The sequence below is a fragment of the Salmo salar genome, chromosome ssa01, assembly GCF_905237065.1.
Source record: "Salmo salar chromosome ssa01, Ssal_v3.1, whole genome shotgun sequence".
In the NCBI taxonomy this organism is placed as follows: Eukaryota; Metazoa; Chordata; class Actinopteri; order Salmoniformes; family Salmonidae; genus Salmo; species Salmo salar.
The window spans coordinates 4,553,790-4,569,880 of NC_059442.1; the positions used below are offsets into that span (position 1 = coordinate 4,553,790).

Genomic DNA, 16,091 nt, shown 5'->3' on the forward strand with positions numbered 1-16,091 from the left:
TGGGGTGAAGGTTCACCATCCAACAGGACAACGACCCTAAACACACAGCCAAGACAACGCAGGAGTGGCTTCGGGACAAGTCTCTGAAGGTTCTTGAGTGGCCCAGCCACAGCCCGGACTTGAACCCGATCAAACATCTCTGAAGAGTCCTGAAAATAGCTGTGCAGCGACGCTCCCCATCCAACCTGACAGAGCTTGATTGGATCTGCAGAGAAGAATGGGAGAAACTTCCCAAATACAGGTGTGCCAAGCTTGTAGCGTCACATCCAAGAAGACTCGAGGCTGTAATCGCTGCCAAAGGTGCTTCAACAAAGTACTGAGTAAAGGGTCTGAATACTAATGTAAATGTTATATTTCTGTTTTAAAAATATACACATTTGCAACATTTTGCTTTGTCATTATGGGGTATTGTGTGTAGATTGATGAGGGAGAAAAAAAACGATGTAATCATTTTTAGAATAAAGCCGTAACGTAACTCAAATGTGGATAAAGTCAAGGGGTACTGAATACATTCAGAATGCACCGTACACCACTAGGACCTGCGTAGGTTCACTAGTCTCTCTCTTTCTGGGTCTTCTATTCACACTGCCAGTGGACCTCCTTTTAACCATGTCAACTAGCTAGTACCTACAAACACAAGCTTGTATCCAAAATGCCACCCTATTCCCTACATGGGGGCGGCAGGGTAGCCTAGTGGTTAAGAGCGTTGGGTTAGTAACCGAAAGGTGGCAAGTTCGAATCCCCGAGCTGACAAGGTACAAATCTGTCGTTCTGCCCCTGAACAAGGCAGTTTAACCCACTGTTCCTAGGCCATCATTGTAAAATAAGAATTTGTTCTTAACTGACTTGCCTAGTTAAATAAAAAAGGTAAAATAAACATATTACACTACTTTTGACCAGCGTCGGTCGAAAAAACATCACCCTATATAGTGCAGTAACAGTCTCAGAGCCAGCTGCCCCTATGCAAGTCCTCCAGAAAGGAGCGCCCGAGACGTAGAGAAGAAGAAATTAAAGATGATACTTACATCCGTACACACTTTCCCCAAAGCTCTGAGATTCATCTTGCTTTAGTCACCAATATGTCGTCTACCATAATGGTGGGGTTATAATCAATAGATTAGCTTTAAAAAGGACCATTACATTACGTCCACCCTACTCTCTAGCTGGTAGTTCTACTGCGTAGTTTCATCCCAAGTCACTATTGTTAACAGTTGATCCTACGATCTTTAGGGGCTACTGAAATAGCATTGCTGACTGATGGGATACATATTGTTTATAAATATTAAATTTTTTATCAAGTTCAATTGATCAAAAATGCACAAAATGAGGAAATATCTCAACTAAATGTTGTTGACAATATGAACGAATAATCATAGGAAGGGGGACCGGGCTATGCAAAACGAGCTCACCCAATGTTTTCACGTGTGACTTTGATTGTAAATGTATCCCTTTCAGTGGCACGTTACCTACTCTCCTATATATTTGGTCAATACATGAATTTTGAAGTCCCAATAGGTAACAGGATGTTGAAACTACACTAGGTGTGATGTAGATGTGGGTATTGTAGTTCTTTCTCCCCAAACGCCTAATGTGAGTGGTAAGGTGAGAGAGAACAGTGGGCTGGCTACGTTACCTTGTGAGTGTCCCGGAACTTAGAGATCTCTCTGGATATCAGGTCTCTTTTGTCATCCTCCATCTCCATCACATTGATGTCCTCCTGGGAAACAAATCATGAAACAGCTTATCAGATGGCTGGAGGTTGTACAGTACAGGAACACAAGTAATCAGATTGCTGGAGGTTGTACAGTACAGGAACACAAGTAATCAGATTGCTGGAGGTAGTACAGTACAGGAACACAAGTCACGAAACAGACTACTGTACACACACTACATTACCAAAAGTATATGTGGCCACCTGACGGATTCGTCCGTCGGACTGCCAGATGTTGAAGTGTAATTCATCACTCCAGAGAACGTGTTTCCACTGCTCCAGAGTCCAAAGGGGGCGAGCTTTACACCACTCCAGCTGACACTTGGCAATACTAGGGTTGTGTGCAGCTGCTCAAGGAAACATGGAAACCCATTTCATGAAGCTCCTGACAGCAGTTATTGTGCTGACGTTGCTTCCAGAGGTAGTTTGGAACTTGGTAGTGAGTGGTGCAACCGAGGACAGACGATTTTTTACACGCTTAAGCACTCACTGGTCCCGTTCTGTGAGCTTGTGTGGCCTACCACTTCACGGCTGAGCCGTTGTTGCTCCTAGACATTTCCACTTCACAATAACACCACTTATAGTTGACCCGAGGCAGATCTAGCAGGGCAGACATTTTACGAACTGACTCGTTGGAAAGGTGACATCCTATGACGGTGCCACGTTGAAAGTCACTGAGATCTTCAGTACGGGCCGTTCTACTGCCAATGTTTGTCTATGGAGATTGCATGGCGGTGTGCTCGATTTTATACACCTGTCAGCAACGGGTGTGGCTGAAATAGCCGAAACCACAAATTTGAAGGGGTGTCCGGTAAATGTATGTACATAAGTTTGATATGAAGGCATTCTCTCGCCACAAAATGGCAACTCGCTAGTATTTAAATATGACAAATGGGGTGAGAACACCTTTATGATTTCAGGTCAACCAAAATCATTAATAGTTGCATTTGTTGGTAGCTGAATTAATACACGTATTTACATTGGCCAACTTTATTTAATCTCTACGGCGTTGATGTCTTCCTGGAACATACAGTGCCTTGCGAAAGTATTCACCCCCCTCGGCATTTTGCCTATTTTTGTTGCCTTACAACCTGGAATTAAAATCGAAGATGTAAAACTTTGAAGATGTAAAACATTTTTTTGGGTGAAACAAACAAATTAGACCAAAAAAAACAACTGAAAACTTGCTTAACTATTCACCCCCCCAAAGTCAATACTTTGTAGACCCACCTTTTGCAGCAATTACAGCTGCAAGTCTCTTGAGGGTATGTCTCTATAAGCTTGGTACATCTAGCCACTGGGATTTTTGACCATTCTTCAAGGCAAAACTGCCCCAACTCCTTCAAGTTGGATGGGTTCCACTGGTGTACAGCCATCCTTAAGTCATACCACAGATTGTCAATTGGATTGAGGTCTGGGCTTTGATTAGGCCATTCCAAGACATTTAAGTGTTTCCGCTTAAACCACTCAAGTGTTGCTTTAGCAGTATGCTTAGAGTCATTGTCCTGCTGGAAGGTGAACCTCTGTCCCAGTCTCAAATCTCTGGAAGTCAAACAGGTTTCCCCTCAAGAATTTCCCTGTATTTAGCGCCATCCATCATTCCTTCAATTCTGACCAGTTTCCCAGTCCCTGCCGATAAAAAACATCCCCACAGCATGATGCTGCCACCACCATTCTTCACTGTGGGGATGGGGTTCTCAGGGTGATGAGAGGTGTTGGGTTTGCGCCAGACAGTGTTTTCCTTGATGGCCAAAAAGCTCAATTTTAGTCTCATCTGACCAGAGTACCTTCTTCCATATGTTTGTGGGGTCTCCCACAAGCCTTTTGGCGAACACCAAACGTGTTTGATTATTTTTTTCTTTAAGCAATGGCTTCTTTCTGGCCACTCTTCCGTAAAGCCCAGCTCTGTGGAGTGTACGGCTTAAAGTGGTCCTATGGACAGATACTCCAATCTCCGCTCTGGAGCTTTGCAGCTCCTTCAGGGTTATCTTTTGGCTCTTTGTTGCCTCTCTGATTAAGGCCCTCCTTGCCTGGTCCATGAGTTTTTGGTGGGCGGCCCTCTCTTTGCAGGTTTGTTGTGGTGCCATATTCTTTCTATTTTTTAATAATGGATTTAATGGTGCTCCGTGGCATGTTCAAAGTTTCAGATATTTTTTTTATAATCCAACCCTGATCTGTACTTCTCCAAAACTCTGTCCCTGACCTGTTTGGAAAGCTCCTTGATCTTCATGGTGCCCCTTGCTTAGTGGTGTTGCAGACTCTGGTGCCTTTCAGAACAGCTGTATATATACACTGAGATCATGTGACACTTAAATAAAGTCCACCTGTGTGCAATCTAACTAATTAAGTGACTTCTAAAGGTAATTGGTTGCACCAGATATTATTTAGGGGCTTCATATCAAAGGGGGTGAACACACGCACCACTTTTGCATATTTTTGTTGTTGTAATTTTTGGTTGTTGAAACAAGTAATTTTTTAAATTTCACTTCACCAATTTGGACTATTTTGTGTTGGTCCATTATATGAAACACATTTCAATTTACAGGTTGTAACGCTGCAACAAAATAGGAAAAATGCCAAGGGGGATGAATACTTTTTCAAGGCGCTGTAAGTAAAGAAACAAACACACTTCACATGCAAATCAGATTGATAAGTTGACAATCTCTCATCACAACAAAATGGTGACTCAAGGATTTAAAGGGCCAGTGCATTTAAAAACGTGATTTCCTGTGTTTTATATATATTTCCACACTAATAGGTTAAAATAATACAGTGAAATTGTGAAAATTATGATCATGCCCTTTTAGTGTAAGAGCTGTTTGAAAAGACCGCTTGAAATTTCAGCCTGTTTTGGTGGGTTGGAGTTTTGGCGTTCCACGGTGACATCACAATGAGGTAAATTAGTTAATAGACCAATAAGAAAGAGAGTTCCAAACCTCTCTGCCAATAACAGCTAGTTTCTGTGTTCCCCCCCTCTCCACTCAGACCACTTCCAAACAGTCCTAACTAATTTCCTGCTTGAGAAATTGCTCTTAGCTAAGAAGCTATTTTTGTTTCTTTTTGACAGTTTCTATTGAAAACAATGCAGAGATGATTTGATATTGAGATAAAAAATTTAAAAAAGCTGCATTGGACCTTTGAAATCCTCGAAATGGGACTAGGACTTACAGTAGGTTAATGATAAAGTGACAGGCCAATCACAATTTTAGTTCTGCCAGAAGGAAGTGGTAGCTCACTGGTAGCCTGCAGTCATACACGCAATTCTACACCAATTTACAAACATACATTTCTATTGTAGATATAAATGTATATCATCGTTCGGCGGAGCCCGGACGCCGCTACCTCCCCCCGTTGGGCGGAGCCCGGACGCCGCTACCTCCCCCGTTGGGCGGAGCCCGGACGCCGCTACCTCCCCCGTTGGGCGGAGCCCGGACGCCGCTACCTCCCCCGTTGGGCGGAGCCCGGACGCCGCTACCTCCCCCGTTGGGCGGAGCCCGGACGCCGCTACCTCCCCCGTTGGGCGGAGCCCGGACGCCGCTACCTCCCCCGTTGGGCGGAGCCCGGACGCCGCTACCTCCCCCGTTGGGCGGAGCCCGGACGCCGCTACCTCCCCGTTGGGCGGAGCCCGGACGCCGCTACCTCCCCGTTGGGCGGAGCGGGACGCCGCTACCTCCCCGTTGGGCGGAGCCCGGACGCCGCTACCTCCCCGTTGGGCGGAGCCCGGACGCCGCTACCTCCCCGTTGGGCGGAGCCCGGACGCCGCTACCTCCCCGTTGGGCGGAGCCCGGACGCCGCTACCTCCCCGTTGGGCGGAGCCCGGACGCCGCTACCTCCCCCGTTGGGCGGAGCCCGGACGCCGCTACCTCCCCCGTTGGGCGGAGCCCGGACGCCGCTACCTCCCCCGTTGGGCGGAGCCCGGACGCCGCTACCTCCCCCGTTGGGCGGAGCCCGGACGCCGCTACCTCCCCCGTTGGGCGGAGCCCGGACGCCGCTACCTCCCCCGTTGGGCGGAGCCCGGACGCCGCTACCTCCCCGTTGGGCGGAGCCCGGACGCCGCTACCTCCCCGTTGGGCGGAGCCCGGACGCCGCTACCTCCCCCGTTGGGCGGAGCCCGGACGCCACTTCCTCCCCCGTTGGGCGGAGCCCGGACGCCGCTACCTCCCCCGTTGGGCGGAGCCCGGACGCCACTACCTCCCCCGTTGGGCGGAGCCCGGACGCCACTACCTCCCCCGTTGGGCGGAGCCCGGACGCCACTACCTCCCCCGTTGGGCGGAGCCCGGACGCCACTACCTCCCCCGTTGGGCGGAGCCCGGACGCCACTACCTCCCCCGTTGGGCGGAGCCCGGACGCCACTACCTCCTCTCTTCAGTGGAATGGATGCTACTACCTCCTCTTTCTTCTCTCTCTTCTTCTTGCGAGGCTGGTTGTCCCCGTCCTGAGAAGGGGCGTTGAGCTCACTGCCGTATTCCCGGATCAACCCCTCGATGGCCCCCTTCACTATCTGGTCACGACGCTTTGTGTCCTCATCAAGATCCTCCTCCTCCTCTTCCTCTTCCTCCTTGAGCCCGTCCTCTGACATTGCTCCCTATGAGACACAAACAGGAAGCAGAGAGGGAGGTTCTTATTATGAATCCCCATGTCTAATGGATATGATATTTCCATTTACCTTGGCTGTAAATGGAATCATAAGTTGTATCCCCGAGTGGTGCAAGCGGTTTAAGGCACTCCATCTCAGTGCTAGAGACGTCACTACGGACATCCTGGTTCAAATCCAGGCTGTATCACAACCGGCCGTGATCGGGAGTCGCATAGGGCGGCACACAATTGGCCCAGCAGTCGTCCGGGTTTGGCCGGTGTAGGCCGTCATTGTAAATAAGAATTTGTTCTTAACTGACTTGCCTGGTTAAATAAAGGTTCAATTAAAAATGTAATAAAATCTTTCTCTGTTCTCCTCCATCACCTCTCATGATAGATAGATAGGACATAGGCCTACTACTCACCCCATGTTGTGTGTGTGGGGTGTGGTGTGTGTGGTGTGTGTGGTGTGTGTGTGGTGTGTGTGAGGTGTGTGTGAGATGAGGTGTGTGTGAGGTGTGTGTGAGATGTGTGTGAGATGTGAGGTGTGTGTGTGGTGTGTGCGGTGTGAGTGTGTGTGAGGTGTGTGTGAGATGAGGTGTGTGTGAGGTGTGCGTGAGATGTGAGGTGTGTGGTGTGTGTGAGGTGTGTGTGAGATGAGGTGTGTGTGAGATGAGGTGTGTGTGAGGTGTGTGTGAGATGTGAGGTGTGTGTGAGGTGTGTGTGTGGTGTGTGCGCTGTGCAGTGTGTGTTCACCCCGTTGGCACTCCTCCTCTTGGCCTTCCATTCCTCTAGCTGGGCCTTGGTCTTAGCATCCACCTTGACCAGCAGCTTCTTGTCTCCCAGCAACAGCTCATGTAGCAGACGCAGGGAACGCAGGGTGGACTCTGGCTCCTTGTACTCACAGAAACCAAACGCTACAGAGAGAGAGAGAGAGACACAGACAGAGAGACAGAGAGAGAGACAGAGACAGAGACAGAGAGAGAGAGAGAGAGAGAGAGAGAGAGAGAGAGAGAGAGAGGGAGGGAGAGGGAGAGAGGGGGAGTGAGAGGGAGCGAGGGAGAGGGAGCGAGGGAGAGAGAGTGAAAGAGAGAGAGGGGGGAGAGGAAGATGGGAGCGAGGGAGAAAGAGAGAGAAAAAGACAGAGGGGGGAGAGGAAGATGGGAGCAAGAGAGAGTGAAAGAGAGAGAGGGGGGAGAGGAATATGGGAGCGAGGGAGAAAGAGAGAGTGAAAGAGAGAGAGGGGGGAGAGGAATATGGGAGCGAGGGAGAAAGAGAGAGAGTGAAAACAGAGGGGGAAAAGTGAAAGAGAGAGAGGGGGGAGAGGAATATGGGAGCGAGGGAGAAAGAGAGTGAAAACAGAGAGGAGAGGAAGATGAGAAAAGAGAGAGAGGGGGGAGAGGAAGATGGAGACGGAGAGAGAGAGACATGGAAGATTTCACTAAAGTTTCAAACAGAGAGGTTACTAGTGAACGCTCAGGTGGGGAAAGACAGGACAAGAGTTAGTACCGAGCTGACAGAAAAAGACATATCTAAACTCTGTTCTCTTTTAAAATCTTATTTGTTTTATAAATTAACTATGATTTACATCAGCGATTAAAAAAAAAAGTGCATTTGTTTCTAAAAACCCAAGCAGCAAACCATCTGTTGTACAGAACTAGAACCACCTCCTTAATATAACATGAAGCTGACCTCATCACCTCACTATGTAAACAGTTATCATGAGGCTGGTCAACCACGACATTCTAGAGGCGTGGGGGTAACGACACGGGCGTGGGGGTAACGACACGGGCGTGGGGGTAACGACACGGGCGTGGGGGTAACGACACGGGCGTGGGGGTAACGACACAGGCGTGGCCGTAACAACACAGGCGTGGGGGTAACAACACAGGCGTGGGGGTAACAACACAGGCGTGGGGGTAACAACACAGGCATCCACAGGCGTGGCGGTAACGACACAGGCGTGGGGGTAACGACACAGGCGTGGCCGTAACAACACAGGCGTGGGGGTAACAACACAGGCGTGGCGGTAACAACACAGGCATCCACAGGCGTGGCGGTAACAACACGGGCGTCCACAGGCGTGGCGGTAACAACACGGGCGTCCACAGGCGTGGCGGTAACAACACGGGCGTCCACAGGCGTGGCGGTAACAACACGGGCGTCCACAGGCGTGGCGGTAACAACACAGGCGTGGCGGTAACAACATAACAAGGAAAGGAGGGAAAGTATAGTAGAAGTATTGTACCTGTTTTGTTTTTACCTTGCAGTTTCCCAGAAGCTCCTTGGACTCTCTTCCAGCTCAGGACCAAGCCACATTTCTACAGGATGGAGAAAAGGACAAGAAGAGGGGACCTCATCTGAGACTAAACACCAATGTCAACGTGATCCATCATCATTCAATCACATTGGTTAATATAAGCCCTTCTTTTTTTATACATAAAACAGTTGTTACAAAGTGTTTTACATTTTAACACGGACCAGAACCCAAAGAACAGGCAGAAGAAAAGTAGAAATGGGTCATGATCCTGAAGACACGTTGTGTGCAGGGTTTACAGTAATATGACTGCAACTAAATAATAACTCAATATACAGTAATATGACTGCAACTAAATAATAACTTAATAATACAGTAATATGACTGCAACTAAATAATAACTCAATACAGTAATATGACTGCAACTAAATAATAACTTAATAATACAGTAATATGACTGAAACTAAATAATAACTCAATAATACAGTAATATGACTGAAACTAAATAACCTAATAATACAGTAATATGACTGAAACTAAATAATAACTCAATAATACAGTAATAAGACTGAAACTAAATAATAACTCAATACAGTAATATGACTGAAACTAAATAATAACTTAATATACAGTAATATGACTGCAACTAAATAATAACTATAATACAGTAATATGACTGAAACTAAATAATACCTAATAATACAGTAATAAGACTGCAACTAAATAATAACTCAATACAGTAATAAGACTGAAACTAAATAATAACTTAATAATACAGTAATAAGACTGAAACTAAATAATAACTGAATACAGTAATATGACTGCAACTAAATAATAACTCAATACAGTAATATGACTGAAACTAAATAATAACTTAATAATACAGTAATATGACTGCAACTAAATAATAACTGAATACAGTAATATGACTGAAACTAAATAATAACTTAATACAGTAATATGACTGAAACTAAATAATAACTTAATACAGTAATATGACTGAAACTAAATAATAACTTAATAATACAGTAATATGACTGCAACTAAATAATAACTTAATAATACAGTAATATGACTGAAACTAAATAATAACTTAATAATACAGTAATATGACTGAAACTAAATAATAACTTAATAATACAGTAATAAGACTGAAACTAAATAATAACTTAATACAGTAATATGACTGAAACTAAATAATAACTTAATAATACAGTAATAAGACTGAAACTAAATAATAACTTAATAATACAGTAATAAGACTGAAACTAAATAATAACTTAATAATACAGTAATATGACTGAAACTAAATAATAACTTAATACAGTAATATGACTGCAACTAAATAATAACTTAATAATACAGTAATAAGACTGAAACTAAATAATAACTTAATAATACAGTAATAAGACTGAAACTAAATAATAACTTAATACAGTAATATGACTGAAACTAAATAATAACTTAATAATACAGTAATAAGACTGAAACTAAATAATAACTTAATAATACAGTAATAAGACTGAAACTAAATAATAACTTAATAATACAGTAATAAGACTGAAACTAAATAATAACTTAATAATACAGTAATAAGACTGAAACTAAATAATAACTTAATAATACAGTAATATGACTGAAACTAAATAATAACTTAATAATACAGTAATATGACTGAAACTAAATAACTTAATAATACAGTAATATGACTGAAACTAAATAATAACTCAATAATACAGTAATATGACTGAAACTAAATAACCTAATAATACAGTAATATGGCTGAAACTAAATAATAACTTAATAATACAGTAATAAGACTGAAACTAAATAATAACTTAATAATACAGCAATAAGACTGAAACTAAATAATAACTTAATAATACAGTAATATGACTGAAACTAAATAATAACTTAATAATACAGTAATATGACTGAAACTAAATAACCTAATAATACAGTAATATGACTGAAACTAAATAATAACTTAATAATACAGTAATATGACTGAAACTAAATAATAACTTAATAATACAGTAATAAGACTGAAACTAAATAATAACTTAATAATACAGTAATAAGACTGAAACTAAATAATAACTTAATAATACAGTAATATGACTGAAACTAAATAATAACTTAATAATACAGTAATATGACTGAAACTAAATAATAACTTAATAATACAGTAATAAGACTGAAACTAAATAATAACTTAATAATACAGTAATATGACTGAAACTAAATAATAACTTAATAATACAGTAATAAGACTGAAACTAAATAATAACTTAATAATACAGTAATATGACTGAAACTAAATAATAACTTAATAATACAGTAATAAGACTGAAACTAAATAATAACTTAATAATACAGTAATATGACTGAAACTAAATAATAACTTAATAATACAGTAATATGACTGAAACTAAATAATAACTTAATAATACAGTAATATGACTGCAACTAAATAACCTAATAATACAGTAATATGACTGCAACTAAATAATAACTTAATACAGTAATATGACTGAAACTAAATAATAACTTAATAATACAGTAATATGACTGAAACTAAATAATAACTGAATACAGTAATATGACTGAAACTAAATAATAACTTAATACAGTAATATGACTGAAACTAAATAATAACTTAATAATACAGTAACATGACTGAAACTAAATAATAACTTAATAATACAGTAATATGACTGAAACTAAATAACCTAATAATACAGTAATATGACTGAAACTAAATAATAACTTAATAATACAGTAATATGACTGAAACTAAATAATAACTTAATAATACAGTAATATGACTGAAACTAAATAATAACTTAATAATACAGTAATATGACTGAAACTAAATAATAACTTAATAATACAGTAATATGACTGAAACTAAATAACCTAATAATACAGTAATATGACTGCAACTAAATAATAACTTAATACAGTAATATGACTGAAACTAAATAATAACTTAATAATACAGTAATATGACTGAAACTAAATAATAACTGAATACAGTAATATGACTGAAACTAAATAATAACTTAATACAGTAATATGACTGAAACTAAATAATAACTTAATAATACAGTAACATGACTGAAACTAAATAATAACTTAATAATACAGTAATATGACTGAAACTAAATAACCTAATAATACAGTAATATGACTGAAACTAAATAATAACTTAATAATACAGTAATAAGACTGAAACTAAATAATAACTTAATAATACAGTAATATGACTGCAACTAAATAATAACCTAATAATACAGTAATAAGACTGCAACTAAATAATAACCTAATAATACAGTAATAAGACTGAAACGTATATTGATCTCAGATGGATTGTCTGGGGCCAAGTTAACCTGTCCTTTCATGTCAGAAAGTCATGACCATCATGCTTTTAGGGAAAGAGGATCATTTTGTACATTTTGACCAATTCTAGTCCCTTTGCTGAAGGGCTCCTGGGGATAGTCTACTGTAATATTATTTATATTAATTGATTTATTTATTTATTATGCTGACATCAACAAAACTATCATTTTCACCTCCAGAAATGAGCCCAATAAAAATATTGGTAAAAATTATTTTAAAATAACATATTGGTAAAAATTATTTTAAAATATTGGACCACGGATATGGGGCTCCTGAGTGTCGCAGCGGTCTAAGGCACTGCACCTCAGTGCTAGAGGCGTCACTACAGACATCCTGGTTCGAATCCAGGCTGTATCACAACCGGCTGTGATCGGGAGTCCCATAGGGCTGCGCACAATTGGCCAAGCGTCGTCCGGGTTTGGCCAGGGTAGGGTGTCATTGTAAATAAGAATTTGCTCTTAACCGACTTGCCTAGTTAAATAAGGTTAAATTACATTTTTTTAAATAATATAGCCCAGGGCTCTCTAACCTTGTATCTGGAAAGCTACCAACCCTAATCGAGTGCACCTGATTCTAATAATTAGCTGGTTGACAAGATTTATCAAGTTTGTTACAACTGGGGTTGGCTCGAAAACCTACAGGAGGGTGTCTCTCCAGGAACAGGGTTGGAGAGCTCTGGACTAGATAGATGTAAACCTACAGTAGGTCTCTCTCCAGGAACAGGGTTGGAGAGCCCTGGACTAGATAGATGTAAACCTACAGTAGGTCTCTCTCCAGGAACAGGGTCGGAGAGCTCTGGACTAGATAGATGTAAACCTACAGTAGGTCTCTCTCCAGGAACAGGGTTGGAGAGCCCTGGACTAGATAGATGTAAACCTACAGTAGGTATCTCTCCAGGAACAGGGTTGGAGAGCCCTGGACTAGATAGATGTAAACCTACAGTAGGTCTCTCTCCAGGAACAGGGTTGGAGAGCTCTGGACTAGATAGATGTAAACCTACAGTAGGTATCTCTCCAGGAACAGGGTTGGAGAGCCCTGGACTAGATAGATGTAAACCTACAGTAGGTATCTCTCCAGGAACAGGGTTGGAGAGCCCTGGACTAGATAGATGTAAACCTACAGTAGGTATCTCTCCAGGAACAGGGTTGGAGAGCCCTGGACTAGATAGATGTAAACCTACAGTAGGTATCTCTCCAGGAACAGGGTTGGAGAGCCCTGGACTAGATAGATGTAAACCTACAGTAGGTATCTCTCCAAGAACAGGGTTGGCACTTGCAACTTCAATGCGCCTCGATAGGAATATTTATCTGCCATTGAACACGCCGACTAAGTAAACAGGTCAACTATTCTATAGGTTTGTCTGAGTTTGTTCTAATAACAACATTACATTGCAAAAATAGTAGACTGGAAAGTTACATCCTGAGACCTGAGTGATAAAGTAGAGGCTTTGAATGACTTTACCAGCAGCTACAGTAGACTACACGCCGCTGTCTGAGCTGAGCAGTACAGACTGTTTAATTCCCTTCCTCTGAACATCAGAGTGTCAGCAACAATCATGCATGTCAGTGCAGTGCACACTGCGTAACAGAGAAAATGTAATATTTGAGAACAAATTAGGGAATATATTTAATAAAGGGAATATATTTTGTAGAACAGACATGTTTCTGTATTAGGCTATGTGATCTCCAAACCCCCCCCGACTGATCTCAAAAACGACCTCTCCAGAATCCATATGACGGAAATCCGTCACAGTGACTGAGAACTTTAACCCCTGTGTGTGTGTGCGTGTGTGTGTGTGTGTGTGTGTGTGTGTGTGAGAGAGAGAGAGACTTGGTTAAGCTGGACAGAATAATTTCTATATAAAATTCCAACCCATGTTTCCAATCCCAGGCTTGCTTACCGCTAGCAGCTGTCTGACCAGCATGTCAGAAGCCTTCTCTGAGATGTTCCCTACAAACACTGTAGTGGTGGGACCTCCACTGCCCCCTTCCTGGATCTCCTTGGCTCTGACTGGGTTCAGGTCTTTCCTCTGAGCGGGAGGCTTCTGGACCATAGACACTGTGGTAGGAACAAGGACCTGCAATACAACACAATACACACATTAGGAAATAGAGTTGTCTGCCCGCAAGTGTGATGAACTTATACTTTGTGTGTGTGTGTGTGTGTGTGTGTGTGTGTGTGTGTGTGTGTGTGTGTGTGTGTGTGTGTGTGTGTGTGTGTGATAATAACAGTTCAAGCTCACCGTAGGTGCAGAGGTCATTATCCCCATGTGGACTGGAATCATGGGCGTACCTGGAAGACATCATCATAATCTATCACCTTCAAACTCTTCACTCAGTAGATCTGAATATCAATATCCCTTAAAGTGGACGAAGAATGTTCTGATATGAATGAAATATGTTTGCTAATATGGGTGATTGATGACTACAACCAACAAACAAATAGTTGTTTGAAAGATCATTACAAAAAAACAAAAAAAAACGGTGGTGCACATTGTTATAAACGTATCGTTATCGAAATCAATTCAGGCAATTTTTCGCGATATGGATATTTGTCCATTATTGCCCAGCTCTACTAGACTTTATCCCACCTGCTGGGACTCCCTGGGGGAACCCTGCGAATTGGGGAGGGCGAATCCCGGGGGGCAACTGGGGGAGACGGTTCAGGTGTGGGGGATACGACATCTTGGGAGGTGGAGTGACCTGGGGGAACAAGAAGAGACGCACAGGTTTAGGGACTACCATGGGGGTTACCCATGGATAGATTCTGGCCTGCGTGGATAAACTAGCTAGGCTAGCTATACCGGCTAGCTTAGGTTACTGCTATCCTAGGTATTTGGTTAGCCTACACAATCTAAAATAGCCATGCATTTAAACATTACACAAAGAAGGTTACATTCTACATACTGGCTGGTTAGGTAATCAATGCAAAAAAACAAAAAAAATGCGTTTTCTAGTTTACATTTCCTACTAGCTGGTAGATACCACCGCTACCACGCAAGTTAGCTAGCTAGCTAACTTTGCTAACGTTAATGGACATTTACAAAAAAATAGTTTAGTGTTAACATACCTGAAAACAGGCGGCGTGCACACAATGTACTCTTGTGTCAACGTATTATATCTGTTTTCATATAAGTCAAGTCTAAAGTACAAAATGAAACGATATTTAATCGGTCTTCAATAGCTAACTTGCTAGCTACGTTATGCCTCAAACAAGGACCTGTGTTTTTTTGCAATGCATTATGGGATATGCCATTTAAAAAATAAAAAATAAAATTAGTTTATAATTTTTCACCACTTGGGGGCGACAGGGTTACATACTGGTCCAAAATACCCCCTGTTTAATAGAGTACTGTACCCTGGCCCCATTTTTTTATGTTTTTGCTCCAAAAACAGGTCAACAAGAACAGGAACAAACCACTGTATTTAGGTGATGAGAAGCTGTACCCATGAGCAACGATCTGTTACATTATATTCTTCAATAACAACAATACAATTCATCTAAATTATTGTATTTCCACAAAATAAAACAATGGTTGACTTTTACTGTATAACCCAAAATAAAAAATATACCTATTTGCTATTTTAATAAGCCTATCTTATCCCCCCCTAAAACAGGCTTATTGAAAGAGCAAATTGGTATATGGTCAATAGGTCACACTCCACTACATGTAAACATGGGGTACAGACTGATATCTAATATGTTTTGCGCAATTATGGAAAGCAGACATCGAGGTCAACCAACATGTTTGTCAACCGCAGTTTGCTGTGTTGGTGGAAACTTCCCCCCCCTGCGAAATTGCGGGATCATGGGTGCGTATTCAGAAACACAAGACACTCCTTCTGAACAAACCCATCAATTGGACCCATCTCATTGGTTAGTGCGAAGGTGTGGCATGTGGCACTGACGCACATTCCCCAATCAGGTTTGGCCTGTGTCGGTCGTCATTGTAAATAATAATTTGTTCTTAATTAACTGACGTGCCTAATTTAAATAAAGGTTAAATCAAAAATAAAATAATAATAATTTGATTTGGGGTATAACGTTTTTTTAATAAAAATAATTATACGGCCCAGTGATGCTTAGAGACAAATTAAGGGTTACACATTTTAGTTGATCGCGCTCTTGGCATCCTCTCATGAATAT

General features: G+C 41.7%; 1 protein-coding gene across 5 annotated transcripts in view; it reads right to left on the reverse strand.

The window, feature by feature from the left end:
* Positions 1–15,191, reverse strand: part of LOC106599215 (RNA-binding protein 25) — a 33,319-nt gene extending 18,128 nt beyond the window's left edge. For 2 of the 5 annotated variants that reach the window (XM_045706854.1, XM_045706920.1), the window contains exons 1-8: positions 15,015–15,191; positions 14,536–14,647; positions 14,188–14,237; positions 13,846–14,022; positions 8,535–8,607; positions 7,043–7,203; positions 6,096–6,296; positions 1,634–1,717 (exon numbers count right to left, since the gene is read on the reverse strand). In XM_045706854.1, coding sequence (XP_045562810.1) covers positions 1,634–1,717; positions 6,096–6,296; positions 7,043–7,203; positions 8,535–8,607; positions 13,846–14,022; positions 14,188–14,237; positions 14,536–14,629 — 840 coding nt within the window. In that variant the 5' untranslated portion in view covers positions 14,630–14,647; positions 15,015–15,191. The remainder of the gene's footprint in view (positions 1–1,633; positions 1,718–6,095; positions 6,297–7,042; positions 7,204–8,534; positions 8,608–13,845; positions 14,023–14,187; positions 14,238–14,535; positions 14,648–15,014) is intronic. The other 3 variants (XM_045706887.1, XM_045706956.1, XM_045706875.1) reach the window with 3 other exon arrangements.
* Between the last annotated feature and the right edge of the window lie 900 nt (positions 15,192–16,091).